This window comes from Epinephelus fuscoguttatus, linkage group LG15 (genome assembly GCF_011397635.1).
Source record: "Epinephelus fuscoguttatus linkage group LG15, E.fuscoguttatus.final_Chr_v1".
Classification (NCBI taxonomy): Eukaryota; Metazoa; Chordata; class Actinopteri; order Perciformes; family Serranidae; genus Epinephelus; species Epinephelus fuscoguttatus.
The window spans coordinates 41,292,916-41,307,449 of NC_064766.1; the positions used below are offsets into that span (position 1 = coordinate 41,292,916).

At 42.7% G+C, this 14,534-nt stretch overlaps 1 protein-coding gene across 13 annotated transcripts in view; it reads left to right on the plus strand.

The window, feature by feature from the left end:
• The first annotated feature begins 4,243 nt into the window (after nucleotides 1-4,243).
• Nucleotides 4,244-14,534, plus strand: part of dlg1b (discs large MAGUK scaffold protein 1b) — a 185,264-nt gene continuing 174,973 nt past the window's right edge. For all 13 annotated transcript variants that reach the window (XM_049599534.1, XM_049599519.1, XM_049599520.1 and 10 more), the window contains exons 1-2: nucleotides 4,244-4,506; nucleotides 10,202-10,333. In XM_049599534.1, coding sequence (XP_049455491.1) covers nucleotides 4,488-4,506; nucleotides 10,202-10,333 — 151 coding nt within the window. In that variant the 5' untranslated portion in view covers nucleotides 4,244-4,487. The remainder of the gene's footprint in view (nucleotides 4,507-10,201; nucleotides 10,334-14,534) is intronic.

Consider the following 14,534-nt stretch of genomic DNA (forward strand, 5'->3'; position numbering starts at 1 on the left):
TCTCTTCTGCTTTTAAATGTATACAGCCACATGTTTCAGCTCACAGCCAGGATAAATCACACACAGTGTGTGGAGGCTTTATTGTCTTCACAATTTATTGTTTCTTATCTGTGAAATTAAAGAACAAATAAATAAAAACAAGTAAGGTGCAAAATATAACATTAACAGTAAGGCAGAAAGCTATCTGTACAAATGTCATGCTTAGATTTAACTGTGGGGGTCCCACAGGGGTCAGTATTAGGTCCCAAACTGTTCTGTAAACGATATATGTATGGTGTCCAGAAAATTTATGTTGTTTGGAAACTGCAGTACAGACACAGATGTTCAGGTGATGATTGATAATGTTGATGTGGAAAGAGTCTATAAAACTAAATTTCTGGGTGTGATTTTAGACGACAAAATCTGCTGGAAACCTCAGATCAGTGACGTCAGAGCAAAACAAAACACGTACTGGACCATAAATTACGTCGCTTGTACCACCATAAATGACTTACTGTGTGGAAGTCTGAGGCAACACTTTCAAAAGCAACTTATAACCATTATACATCCTTCTAAAGACAGGACACATCTACACACTGTCTTTAAAGTCACATGCATTGAAATTTTTTGATCTGGTTGAATTTGAAACTGCAATAATCATGTTTAAAGCGGGAAATAATCTACTTCGGGGCAACATTCAAAAAATATTTTTGGTGACAGGGAGGGGGGTTATGATTTAGGAGGAGAATTTAATTTTAAAAAACAATGTGTTCGTACAACTAAGAAGAGTGTGTGCTGCGAGATGAGTTCAAACAAAGCAAAGATATAAATTAATTTAAAAAATTGTACAGAAAATATATTTTTGGCAGATATATAGGTGAGGAGTGGTTGTGTTAGGGGAGTGCATATTTATTCTGTAACACTGGGTGGGACTGGGACTGTAAATAAACTGGGTTTATTACTTATTTATTAATTTGGGTGGTAAACAGACTGGAGATAGTTGTAAATAAATTTGGGAATTTGTTGAAATAAAATATGAGTTAAGCGAAGAAATGTAAGAAAAGGATAGGGACACATATGTTTTACTTCTACCTGCTCCTTTTCAGACACTGTTATCTTTGTCTTGTTTGTTTTTTTCTTATGTTTTTTTTTTTTTTTAATTATTTTTGGTTTAAAATAAAATCATTCATTCATTCGTTCATTCATTCATGACAGCTAGATGTCTACAGCCCTCTCCCTCTCTAGAAATGTCATAAAACAACTCCATATCTTATCAAAGGTAGAATATGTACCCTTGATGTAAAGGTAAGTTTTCCTCGGGCAACAGAGTGTGACAGTCAGGTCAGCCAGGTTTGTAAACTTGGTCTCACAGAGGATTCCAGAATCTGGCTACGGTGAGTTTTGCTTGTAATAAACAGAAGAGTGTCATTTTCCTATCTGCCTTGTTTAGTTTACAATTTACCGGAAAATTTTCCAAGGATTCACAGCTCAGGGCGTACAGACAACTTAACACCTACAACATGTTAAAGGATATCCAAAACCTCGATCCAGAATAGCTGGATATTTGGGCAGTCCCACAGGCAATGAGACAGCGTGCCCTTTATGTCTTCAATTTATTTAACATGGTTGGAGTTACATGCATTGTCACTGTCCACTTATGATGCAGTAATTTATATGGGTGTTTATGGATTGTGTTTGAGCTTTCAAGCAGATTGACTGCCAGGCCTCCACTGAGATATGATATTTAAAGCAAGATTTATACTTGTGAGGCAGACGCTACGCTGCAGCCGACACCTGTGGCCTGCGCTGCTGTTAGCATTTATACCTGTGTGGTGGTGTGTCTGTGTCACTCTGCAGTTACACCTCCAAAACACTAGTTGGCAGCAGAGTTTCTGTGAAGTGCTGTAAAGTTTAGTTGATTCAAAACACACATTAAACACACACTAAACACACACTAAATACACAGTAAACACACATTAAACACACACTAAACACATTAAACACACATTAAACACACACTAAACACATTAAACACACACTAAACACAGTAAACACACATTAAACACACACTAAACACATTAAACACACATTAAACACACACTAAACACAAACACACACTAAACACACGTTAAACACACACTAAACACACACTAAATACACAGTAAACACACATTAAACACACACTAAACACATTAAACACACACTAAACACACATTAAACACATTAAACACACTAAACACATTAAACACACACTAAACACACATTAAACACACACTAAACACACATTAAACACAGTAAACACACATTAAACACACACTAAACACACATTAAACACAGTAAACACACATTAAACACACACTAAACACACACTAAATACACAGTAAACACACATTAAACACACACTTAACACACATTAAACACACATTAAACAAGCACTAAACACACATTAAACACACACTAAACACATTAAACACACATTAAACACACATTAGACACACATTAAACATGGCTTCATAGAGACAGTTTCAAACACAAACCAGCTTCACTATAACTCGCAGCATTCACAGACAAACACTTGTCTTTATCTGGACACATTTTCCCCACAAATACAACATGCTAACGTTATTAGCACAAGCCTATGGCATTTTACATTGTATAAATTAGCCTAGCAGCTAGCAGACTTCTCCTCTACGCATATGAAGCCAGGGACAACAGCAACATTTAACAAAGGTAACGTTACACAGTTCAGCTCTGTTACAGCTCACAAGGTTCACTGACAAAACAACTGTCTGATACTAAACACCTTTTCCAAACAAATACAACATGCTAACGTTATTAGCACAAGCCTATGGCATTTTGCATTGTATACATTAGCCTAGCAGCTAGCAGAGATTTCCTCTGCTCATATTTCAGCCAGGATAAATCACACACAGTGTGTGGAGGCTTTATTGTCTTCACAATTTATTGTTTCTTATCTGTGAAATTAAAGTAAATAAAAGCTTTGTTTCCACTGAGGGAAATGGTTTCAGCTCACAGAGACAGACAGGAGGTCTGCTGCTGTGGAGTTACATTTCTGGGGAGGTGCACGTCAGGCTAAGGTGTAGCTCTGCTGTCATTAAAAGCAGAAACATAAATTTCACCTCAGTCTCTTAATTTCTGAGGAGGTCTGGGAGCCGTCCATCAGGCCTGTCTTTGAGTTGTGTTTATCAGCTAAGGTAGGTAAGGATAGGGATTTTTGTATTTCAGATATATGTAGCTCACAATCTGCAGATAATTAGTTTTAATCACAATTAACCTGCTTTTTTCTTCATCTTTTACATCCTCCTTTTCATCATCATCTCTCCTCTTCATCCTTGAGTTTTTCTTCTCCTCTCTTTGCTCTCTTCAAACCTTACAATCCCCTCCTCCTCCTCTCTCTTTCCCCAGACTTTCACCTTCCCTTTCTCCCAATCCCGAACTTTTGTCCCTTCCTCCACCCTGACCCTCCTCCTCCTCCTCCTCCTCCTCGGTCCTTGTAGGTGAGCTGCATGATTGGGCGGCAGGTTGGAGGGGTAGGCTTTTGGAAATCACATGGTTCACATTTGCAGCTCCGTGAGACGCCATTTTGGAGGAAAGTTTGGAATTTGTAGACCTGGGGAGGTGGAGGAGGAAGAGGAGGAAGGAGGAGAAGAAGAAGAAAAGAGGAGGAATAAAGAGGAAGTGGAAGGAAAGGAGAGGAGGGATTTACACTGAGAGAAGTTTGACACGAATGCAGGCTGTGCTGGGAATAATAGCCCGGGACGTGTAAAGTGTGCGTGCCAGTGCGGGATAAATCAGTCCGGGTTTGGCACGGCTTGAGTTTAGGTGTGCCACCAGGCTGGACTTTGAAGTTGTTTTTTTAATATCTGGAATAAGCATCAAAGCTCCGGAGCTGGTCGCTTCCCTGCACCGCAGCAGCACAGCGGTCAGCTCATGCATGCACCGCCTGGCACTCAGCCTGCTCTGGAAACTGCCTTTCACGGGGAGTTTGGCACTCGGCAGGTCCCACTCGGTCAAAGCTAGATTTCCACTTTTTTTTCTAACACAGCCGTGTGTCGCCACCAGCGGCCAGCCTGCGCGGTGCACGCCGGGGCAGGGAGCCTCTCTGGCGGGGAAGTACAGCACGGAGAGTCGGTAACGGATCCGGAGCTGTTTTTTCCCCCTCTGGATCCTGCTCGCTCCTTGTGACACTACTTTGAACCGGGACTGCTGCGTGTTTTTGCAGCAGTGTCCCCCGGAGATTTGGCGTTGTTATTTTCGCTGGACGTGTCAGTTGTCCCCTGACAGTTAGTTTGTTTGTCGGAGTGTTTTGGCTCGGAGGGCAACTTGGTGTCGTCGTGGAGGGATTTTCTCCAGACTTGGAGCGGTGACAGCGGGGTTTAACTGGCGGAATAATCAATAAACAAAAAGCCGTCCTGTGTGAGGAGTGTATGAGGCTAACACACAAGTAGCTCCAAACCGAGCCGAGCCGAGCCGAGCCAGACCCGACCATGCCAGTCAGAAAGAAAGGTAAGCCGCTCTCACTTAAACATATTAACTAGCAAGCTAGCACGGCTAACCGCTGCCTGCTGGGAGAAACTCAAACTGCAGCTCCGTGGAAAGAAACACTGGAACAAACACACAGTAACACGGATACAACTCGACATTAACACAGCCCACACGGCTTATCCCGGCCTCACCGGGCCGTGCCGTGCCGGGCAGGTAAAGTGAGTTAAAGTAGGGCTAGCCGGTTAGCCGCTGTTGCTAACCAAGTTGTATATGGGGCACCTTGTCTGGAGACGAGCCCAACTAAAAATAAACTCCAACATCAATAAAATATTTACACCACACTCAACAGCTTTCTTTAAGTAGGTTAACTTTAGGAAAAATATAAAAAAAATATTCTTACTCATTTGTGATACTAATTAACTTGTGTACTGACACTTGTATCCTTAAAAAAAATCCTAAGGGACTGTTCGTTACTTGTCAGGAGGAAGGAGGTGGTGCACAGAGGGGAAGGCACGGCACATTTTTTTAACCACTAGGCAGGGACTTGTGATTTTTATTATGGCTGAGAGGAGGGACAGAACTTTAAAGGGATAGTTGGGATTTTTTTGTGGCTTTTTTCACTGGCTCTGTGCACAAGGGCAGTAACGCACATCCGGTTTCGCCGGGGCGGGCTGCTAGTTTCTGCTTTTCTTTCTGTCTCAGTTAGAGCCACTCAACACAAACAACCAGGGCTGCACCCTGACAATCGACCAAACCTAAAGGTGCGGACACACCAAACCGACATCAGAACTAGCGACGATGAAAGCCAACTGTTGCCTCGTCTACGTTGCCTCACGTCGCCCTGTGTCCGTTGCATTTGAACACACTACACGGACTACATCCGACGGCCAAGTAGCACGTACGTTCTGCGCCTGCGTGAGAGAGAGCGGAGTGAGAGAGTGGTACATCCTGTCAGCCGAGGGGTTTCCTATCTGTGCAGCCGAGCACCGCAGCACCTCCACGGACTATTACATCCAGACGGTCCCGGTGTTTCCTCCGCAGGCTCCACTTCACTCAGCTGCCCGATAAACCCGCTGCTTCTTCCCACTTTAACCTGAATAACAAACCAGGGCTCGGTGCTCCGGTTGGATCCAAACGGAGAGCCGGAGTGATCTCTCTCACCGACAAGCTCCGCCGCCGATTCAACATGCTCAATCGACCGAAAAGCTGCAGACGCCAAAGTGCCGAAGGTGCGGGACACACCGCAAAAACTAGGGCGACAGACGCTCACCGACGGCCCAACTTTGGTCGACAGCCGACTGTCAGCTTGGTGTGTCAGGGCCTTAAGCCGACCAGGAAGGTCATTAGTTGGCAAAATTTAATTGGTCACTTAGTCACAGAAAAAAAAGCAACAAATAAACAAACATGAAACTCTATCAGGAGCTGCACCTTGTCAAAATAAATCCAAACCTACATGACTGGAACATGTGGGAGTTTACTTTGAAAGGACAGACACAGGAAGTGTCCACGCTCAGCAGTCAGACAGGAGTCAGGTTAATCTCCAGGGCTGGTACCTGCGGTTATTCCACAGGCTAGTTAATAACATGTCGGGCAGGAAATCCAAAGTGTGGGATCATTTTGAGAAGGTGAAGGACGAACCCAAGGTGATATGTAAACTCATCTTCATTGGTCGACTACAAACATGACGTATCATGTGAAACATGGAAGTAACTACATGCCCATTAGCCCACAGCGTCATTAACAGGCAGCTCGCTCAGTGTGTGACGTGCACTTGGAGATAAAATATAGGCCTATATTAATGAAGGTTCATTAGTACGGTTTGTATTTCTCTGTAATGTAGCACAGTGTTAACAATGTTACTGATACTATTCTTTCTCACACCTTCAACTCAAACCACCAAAATATATCATTTAATTATTACATTCATATCAGAAACATGCAGGAGACTAGTCCACTGATGGACCCTGATGAGGACTGTTGGTCCACTGATGGACCCTGATGAGGACTGATGGTCCACTGATGGACCCTGATGAGGACTGCTGGTCCACTGATGGACCCTGATGAGGACTGCTGGTCCACTGATGGACCCTGATGGGGACTGGTGTAGCTTTGTGGAGGGTTGAGAGAAAAAACAAAGTCAGCCCTCTCCTCTGATAAATAAAGAACAGTCCCTAAATCATTCAGAAGTGTCAGTAGTGAGTTAACAGAAATATTATTTCAGTCGCATAGTATCACTGCAGGTCTTTCACTGGGACACACAATTTAGCTGTGATATATTGTACATAAATGAGATTTTGGAGCACACATTAACCGTATCAAGAGGAATAAAATAAGCAACACTCGTGAACATGAATACAGAAGAGAAAAGGTACAATAAAACTATGAGTAAGATACTTGGATCTTCATCACTAAGAGTAAATATTTACAGTTATTTTAGTATGCTGGAAACCGTCAGTATTCTGCTGCATAGACTGTATGTAATTGTATTGTTACTGTTCTTATTTAATATTGAATTTTTTAAAATTCAATTTTAACATATTTAAATTTAGTTTCTATTTGTGCACTTATTTTTTAACGTATTTTATCTTATGTGTACTTTAATACCACTGTGTTGTTGAGGGGAAGTGTGGTTCAGCTGAATTTCCCTTCAGGGATAAATAAAGTTCTGTTCTGTTCTGTGGCATGTTCAGCTTGTAAAGGACAAAAGGAGCTGGAGAATAGATTAAAAAAATCTTTCATATTTCCTGTCATTTCCCCCTTTAAAAAATGTATTTTATTCTTTTTATTTTTGGATAAAACATTTATATTTTATTTCATATATTAACAAAAGACAAATAAATATAATGTAGCTGTTTCAGAATAAGCTGTACAGCTTTGTGCAGATTGTGCAAAAATATTAGTGCTGTTATTGAGTAAAAGTTCACAGTGGAGCAAATATGTGGATTGAACAGCCCAAGATAGGTCTCGGGGATATGGCAAAAAATCTTATTATCTTCCCTGTATTGTTCGTTATCGATATTTATCATGATATAAAATGTGATAATGCTGCGAGTTTGAAACGTGTCCTGATACCATCTTCCAGCTCTCTGCAGCGCTTGCAGAGGTGCAGAGGCGTTTTACGGATTTGAGGACATTAGGGGCTCAGCCAGGACCTTTGTTGGAGTGCAGGGATTCCTTCAGTACCGCTTTTATTTTGCAAAAATAATTCACAGTTCATCAGTTTATTTTTATTGTCAATTAGAAAACGGTTGGAGGGCCACCTGGCCAGATTCGGCCCTCAGGGCGCAAGTTGAGTATCACTGACATACAGGGTTCCCACGGTCATGGAAAACTTGTTAAATCATAGAATTTCCCATCCTCAATTTTCAGGCCTGGAAAAGTCGTGGAATTAATAACAATTACTAAAAGTTTTAGAAAAGTTGTGGAATTTTGTTGTGTTTAGTGAAATTATTTGTCACCGTGATCCTCCGTGGATTACCTACGCAGTGTCACAGACATAACCAACTGGATCGGAAAAGGTTGCTGTTAATTTTCACACAATCATTTTAAACACACTCAGTTTAAAGGCGATATCGGCTGATGCTGATGACGTGCTGATGCTACCCCTGGCAGTAAAAGTAGAGTATTAGGCCGTGTTTACATGAAAATGATCCGCTGAAAACAGAATCGTTTCTCATTTTCATTTTGAAAAAAGTTCAGCGCTCAGATGACAACATTATGATAACAACCTCCATGCACACTGATCCACAAAAATGACCATAAACGCTGTAGTATACCTGCCAGGCCAGTAGTTGGTGGTGTGACTCGAGAATCTGGCTACAGTGTGTTTTGCTTGTAATAAACAGTAGAGTGTCATTTTCTTATCTGACAATAAAACAACACGCGCCTGCGCACATGCGCTTCCTTCTACAGAACCGTGATGTATAAACACAAAATGGCAACCGCACGAACGTTTGTCTGGACTCACCACGAGGTGGAGTTGTTGCAGTAAATCCATACTTTTGATAAGTCCAACAGGCTGAGCAGCACAAACAGAGCTCAGGAGTGCGCCATTGTTGTTGTGATGGTCGACTTTCTCGCGCATGCCTCGTGACTGGAACCGTAATGAGCATGGGCGAAGTCTCCATTTTCAGAGGAACTACATCTTGAAAGTTTACATGAAAACAGAGACAGTGCCGTTTCCAAAAAAATTGCACTCACATTTTCAGAACATTATCAGGCACCCAAAGCGCCGCCGTCGTGTAAACGATCAGCCGGTTGAAATCGTTGTCGTATAAACGGGACCTTGGTTTGCAACAACGTGCCCATTGCTGCGTGTTCCTTAAAGTCCTTAAAAGTCTTAAATTGATAGCATTGGGTCTTGAAAGTCAGTCAGAAGTCTCAGACGTGTATTTAACAGATCCTGATTAACTTCCTCGGATTATCAAAGAGAAAACATTCTGATAATCAATAAATCACTTTAAGTCATTTGTTAGAGGTCTCTGGTTCCAGCTCCTGAAATATTATAATTTGCTCTCTGTTTTTTTTTTAATCACAGTAAACTGAATATTTAATGTGTTTTGTCTGTTTGAAGAATCAGCTCCGGCTCCGTGATCAGAGACGGATACTTTATGGACTAAATAATCAGCAGATTGATTTATAATAAAATTATGCTCAGTTCCAGTCAGGGTCTGAATTAACAGCTGCTGTACATACATGTAAATGTTGGAGTTTTTGTGTTGTCTCTGGTCGCGCTGCTTCTGTCCTCTGTGTCAGAGACGGGTTTCACCCTCACACAGTGACAGGGACTTTATGGTGCATTTATACTCGAATGGCAACAATGGTTGTTTAAAGTGAGAAGATTTCTGTGTGTTTGGTTTTCCTTCGTTGAACATTTGTCATCACGTGGTGCTTCACTGCAGCACTTTTTATAATTAGAGACTAAAATCATCACAATGTCCCGTTCATTTCTACATTTTAAAACTCAAATCAAGTTACCCCAAAATAATCTGGGATCGTCATGAAGTTACTCTGCGGCAGCATTTTTAGATAATTACATACTGAAGTCAGACCCATGTGCGTATAGTTTGGGCAGTGAAAATATATCACTTGCCGCCTCGCTGCTGCTCTTGCTCGTGACTGTAATTTTGGCCGGTAGAAAATATGCTCGGCCAGTGGATTTTTTCATCCACTAGTCCCCTTGGTTGGTGAGTCAAAAAGCTGATTTCGGCCACTGGTTCCAACTTAATCGACATCTCTACTTCTGATTCTCTTTCCAGGTCCTTAAAAACTCAAATGTCCTCTATTACTCTTTGAAATGCATTGTATTTAATTTCCTATAGTTAATGTTGAGTCAGGTTTTGTTTCTTGAGCTGCAGAATCAGAAGTTTTGATGCTCTATAAACCCAAATCTGACCTGATGCTTCCCTCTGATACACTGACCTTTACACTCATCTGTTAAAGGCCTCAAACTCCGTCTATACTGACCTGAAACCTTTCGGCAGTCTTGAATTTCTTGTGTTTATTAAAAGTATGACATGTACTGAGAGATTATTGCAGCAGCTGTTCATTCAGACCACTGTGACGTTGGTCCGCAGAGCTGAAGCTGCGCTCTGCCGCCTTCGTGTCTCCGATCAGTTCTCATTAGCCGCTGAGGCTCAGAGTGAACCAGCAGCAGAGACTGCTCCCTGCTGTATCCCCGCCTCACCTCTGCTTGCTTCCTCCTCCTGTTTTTCAGACGCACAGCGAGCCCTGCTGCTGCTGGAGGAGTACCGGGCCAAGCTGCACCACGCCGAGGACCGGCAGCTCCGACACTCCATCCAGAGGGTCATTGACATCTTCCAGAGCAACCTCTTCCAGGCTCTCATAGGTACGATCGCCTCTCTCTGGTGCACTTAACAAATGGTCACACACACACACACACACACACACACACACACACACACACACACAGAGCCTGGAAAAATGCTGGAGCTCTGGAAAGTCCTGGAAAATTGACAAGATGGTCCCAAATTCCTGGAAAACAAGACGCTGAGAAGTTGTTGAAAAAGTTTAGTGAGGGCCTCAGTTCAGCTGCCGTGATGCCTAAATAAAGGCAGACTCAGTTTTAACATGGCGGAAACACAAATTCATTCAAGCTTTAATTTCTCATCCAATATATGAGGTGTAAATGACATCAGAGGGAAGACAGATGCCTGTAAGATGCATTTGTAATGATGCCGTATGCTCCGTTTTAATGATATTTCTAAACATGTAATAGTTAAAGGGATAGATCATATTTTTAAGTGGGGCTGTGTGAGGTATTTATCCATAGTCAGCGTATTACCTACAGTAGATGTTGGTCGACGCCCCTAGTTTGGAGAAGCTGGCTGGAGTCTGACACAGAGACAAAGCATGTTCTGCTGTGGAGGGGCCGGAAACAAAAAATGTTTTACACGCCTAAAAATATCTAAAACAGAGTGAGCGTACGTTATATTGAGAGTATTTTATAGCTTTATGTTTCCATCAGACAGTCTGTTTCGACAGGGAGGCCGTGAATGATTTTAGTTCCCATCTGTTCCCATCTGATGACGCTGCTGAGGGTGCAGCAGACTGCTAATGTAAGTGTAAGGGAACCAGGCAGCGCTACAAACTGTAGTTTCCATCAGTGTGGGGAAGGTGTGGTTTGAAGCTGGTTTGTGGTTGGAGAACATAGGACATCAGCAGGAGAAGGACGGGTTGTGTGCGAGGTGCAAAAATCATCAGTTACATTACGGTACGATGTCACCTCAATTCAAAAACTGTCTTAATGTCCTGAAGACAAACTCCTGTCTCAAAGTCCTGAAGACAAACTTGTGTCTCAAAGTCCTGAAGACAAACTCCTGTCTCAAAGTCCTGAAGACAAACTTGTGTCTCAAAGTCCTGAAGACAAACTCCTGTCTCAAAGTCATGAAGACAAACTTGTGTCTCAAAGTCCTGAAGACAAACTTGTGTCTCGAAGTCCTGAAGATAAACTTGTGTCTCAAAGTCCTGAAGACAAACTCCTGTCTCAAAGTCCTGAAGACAAACTCCTGTCTCAAAGTCCTGAAGACAAACTTGTGTCTCAAAGTCCTGAAGACAAACTTGTGTCTCGAAGTCCTGAAGACAAACTTGTGTCTCAAAGTCCTGAAGACAAACTTGTGTCTCGAAGTCCTGAAGACAAACTCCTGTCTCAAAGTCCTGAAGACAAACTTGTGTCTCAAAGTCCTGAAGACAAACTTGTGTCTCAAAGTCCTGAAGACAAACTCCTGTCTCAAAGTCCTGAAGACAAACTTGTGTCTCAAAGTCCTGAAGACAAACTTGTGTCTCAAAGTCCTGAAGACAAACTTGTGTCTCAAAGTCCTGAAGACAAACTCCTGTCTCAAAGTCCTGAAGACAAACTCCTGTCTCAAAGTCCTGAAGACAAACTCCTGTCTCAAAGTCCTGAAGACAAACTTGTGTCTCAAAGTCCTGAAGACAAACTTGTGTCTCGAAGTCCTGAAGATAAACTTGTGTCTCGAAGTCCTGAAGACAAACTCCTGTCTCAAAGTCCTGAAGACAAACTCCTGTCTCAAAGTCCTGAAGACAAACTTGTGTCTCAAAGTCCTGAAGACAAACTTGTGTCTCAAAGTCCTGAAGACAAACTCCTGTCTCAAAGTCCTGAAGACAAACTTGTGTCTCAAAGTCCTGAAGACAAACTTGTGTCTCAAAGTCCTGAAGACAAACTTGTGTCTCAAAGTCCTGAAGACAAACTTGTGTCTCAAAGTCCTGAAGACAAACTTGTGTCTCAAAGTCCTGAAGACAAACTCCTGTCTCAAAGTCCTGAAGACAAACTTGTGTCTCAAAGTCCTGAAGACAAACTTGTGTCTCAAAGTCCTGAAGACAAACTCCTGTCTCAAAGTCCTGAAGACAAACTCCTGTCTCAAAGTCCTGAAGACAAACTCCTGTCTCAAAGTCCTGAAGACAAACTTGTGTCTCAAAGTCCTGAAGACAAACTTGTGTCTCGAAGTCCTGAAGACAAACTTGTGTCTCAAAGTCCTGAAGACAAACTCCTGTCTCAAAGTCCTGAAGACAAACTTGTGTCTCAAAGTCCTGAAGACAAACTTGTGTCTCAAAGTCCTGAAGACAAACTTGTGTCTCGAAGTCCTGAAGACAAACTCCTGTCTCAAAGTCCTGAAGACAAACTTGTGTCTCAAAGTCCTGAAGACAAACTTGTGTCTCAAAGTCCTGAAGACAAACTTGTGTCTTGAAGTCCTGAAGACAAACTATGTCAGTGAACTGATGATGTTTAACAGCTCCTGCCGACCTCTCCGACCCCGTCACCTTTATAGATCTGCAGGACAGAGTCAGCCATCGTGGCTGCAGCTGCGTCCTCGTGTTTGTTTGAGCCGTCGCAGCCGGGCGAGAGGTCGTAAAGTGTGATGGTGTGTTGGTGTGACCGTCTGGGGGCACACACACAATGCAAACAGCAGCAGCAGCAACATCTGGAAGAAAAACTGGAGGAAGCTGTTGAAATCCTGAGAAGACGAAGAATCTGAGCTCATGTGGCAGCAGCAGCAGGAGGATGATGATGATGATGATGATGATGATGATTGTGTGTGCCAGAAGTAGTTCAAGGTGTCAGACCACAGGTGCACTGGTGGTAGCTGTGGTCGCAGGCATTGTGTTTTCAAGTTGTCCATCCGTCCACACATCCCATCCTTGTGAATGTGACATCTCAAGAGCACCTCAAAGAAATCTTTTCAAATTTGGCACAAACGTTCACTTGGACTGAAGAGTGAACTGATTAGAATTTTGTGGTCAAAGGTCAGTGTGACCTTACAAAATATGTTTTTGGCCATAAATCAAGGATTCACGTATTCCCCTGAGGAAAACATGGAATCTAGTGATCATGAAAACAATGTGGTGCAAATCAGAAACCAGCTTGAAAGTTCAGAGAAACATTTGTGGAAACGCGTCTTTTCTCGTGTCCCCTTCAGGGCTCCACAGTAAATCTCACTTCTGCTATTTGGAAGAGGTGAAATGAGACTAAACCAAGTATTCATGGAGAACTTCCTGTTGGTGCTAGACAGTGCACCAGTCTGTAGCACACATCAGTACAGAGACTCTAAAACTAGACCAGTGGCTGATTGTTCTGGGTGGACGTGGTTTCCACTTTGTGTGACATGGAAACAGAAGACCATGCGTACCAGTGATATTGTGATTAATACAGTTATAATAATATTAATTGCTACTATTGATACTAATTACCACATATCTCATACGGTCTGTAGCGTCTGCATCAGCTGAGGTGTCTCTGCATCACTAACACGCTGTGAAAAGATTAATCCAAAGGTTATCACAGCGTCTCCACCACCTGCAGCTGTCTGAGTATCAGCTGCCACCTCAAACAACAGAAACTCCCATGCATCCTGGAAAAACCTGGAATTCTGTCTTTGTCCTATTCGACTGAAAAGTACAGCAACAAATAGGAAGTCTGAGGGTGGAGGTCTCTGTCCAGGCTTGAACCTGCGTGTTGCAGGTACCAGGTATGCATCTAGACCGCCTGGCAGCTGTGACGCCAAGACCATGACTTCTTTAACGCAGCTTTTCAGAGACGAGTGGCAGGAACATCCGAGAAAAGATTAGAGGAGCGAGTCGAGTCTTCACGTGTGTACGCGGTCTTCGTGCTGGTTGCTTATTGGTTAGGGTGTCCCTTTTTAAAAGGATGTCTTCCGTTTCTTCTCAGATTATTTCTTTTGGCCCTCTGCCTTTATTTGATTGGACAGTTCAGGTGTGAAAGCAGGAGAGACGACCTGCAGCAAAGGGCCCGCTGAGCTACTGGGCGCCCCGATTTTTCACTTTCTTCGTCATACGTCAAAACACGATGAAGACATGAGGCTCTTTATAACTCCTGGGCGGCTTTTCCTAATTTATTTTGTGATAAACAAATGAGCTGATGTGAACTTGGTTGTTCAGAGAAGAAGAATTTGTTCTGGCAGAATTTTGTGACTCTTTCAATGTCCTAAAGTGTGAGAGCTCTTGAGTGTTTGTCTGTGAATGCTGCGAGTTATAGTGAAGCTGATTTGTGTTTG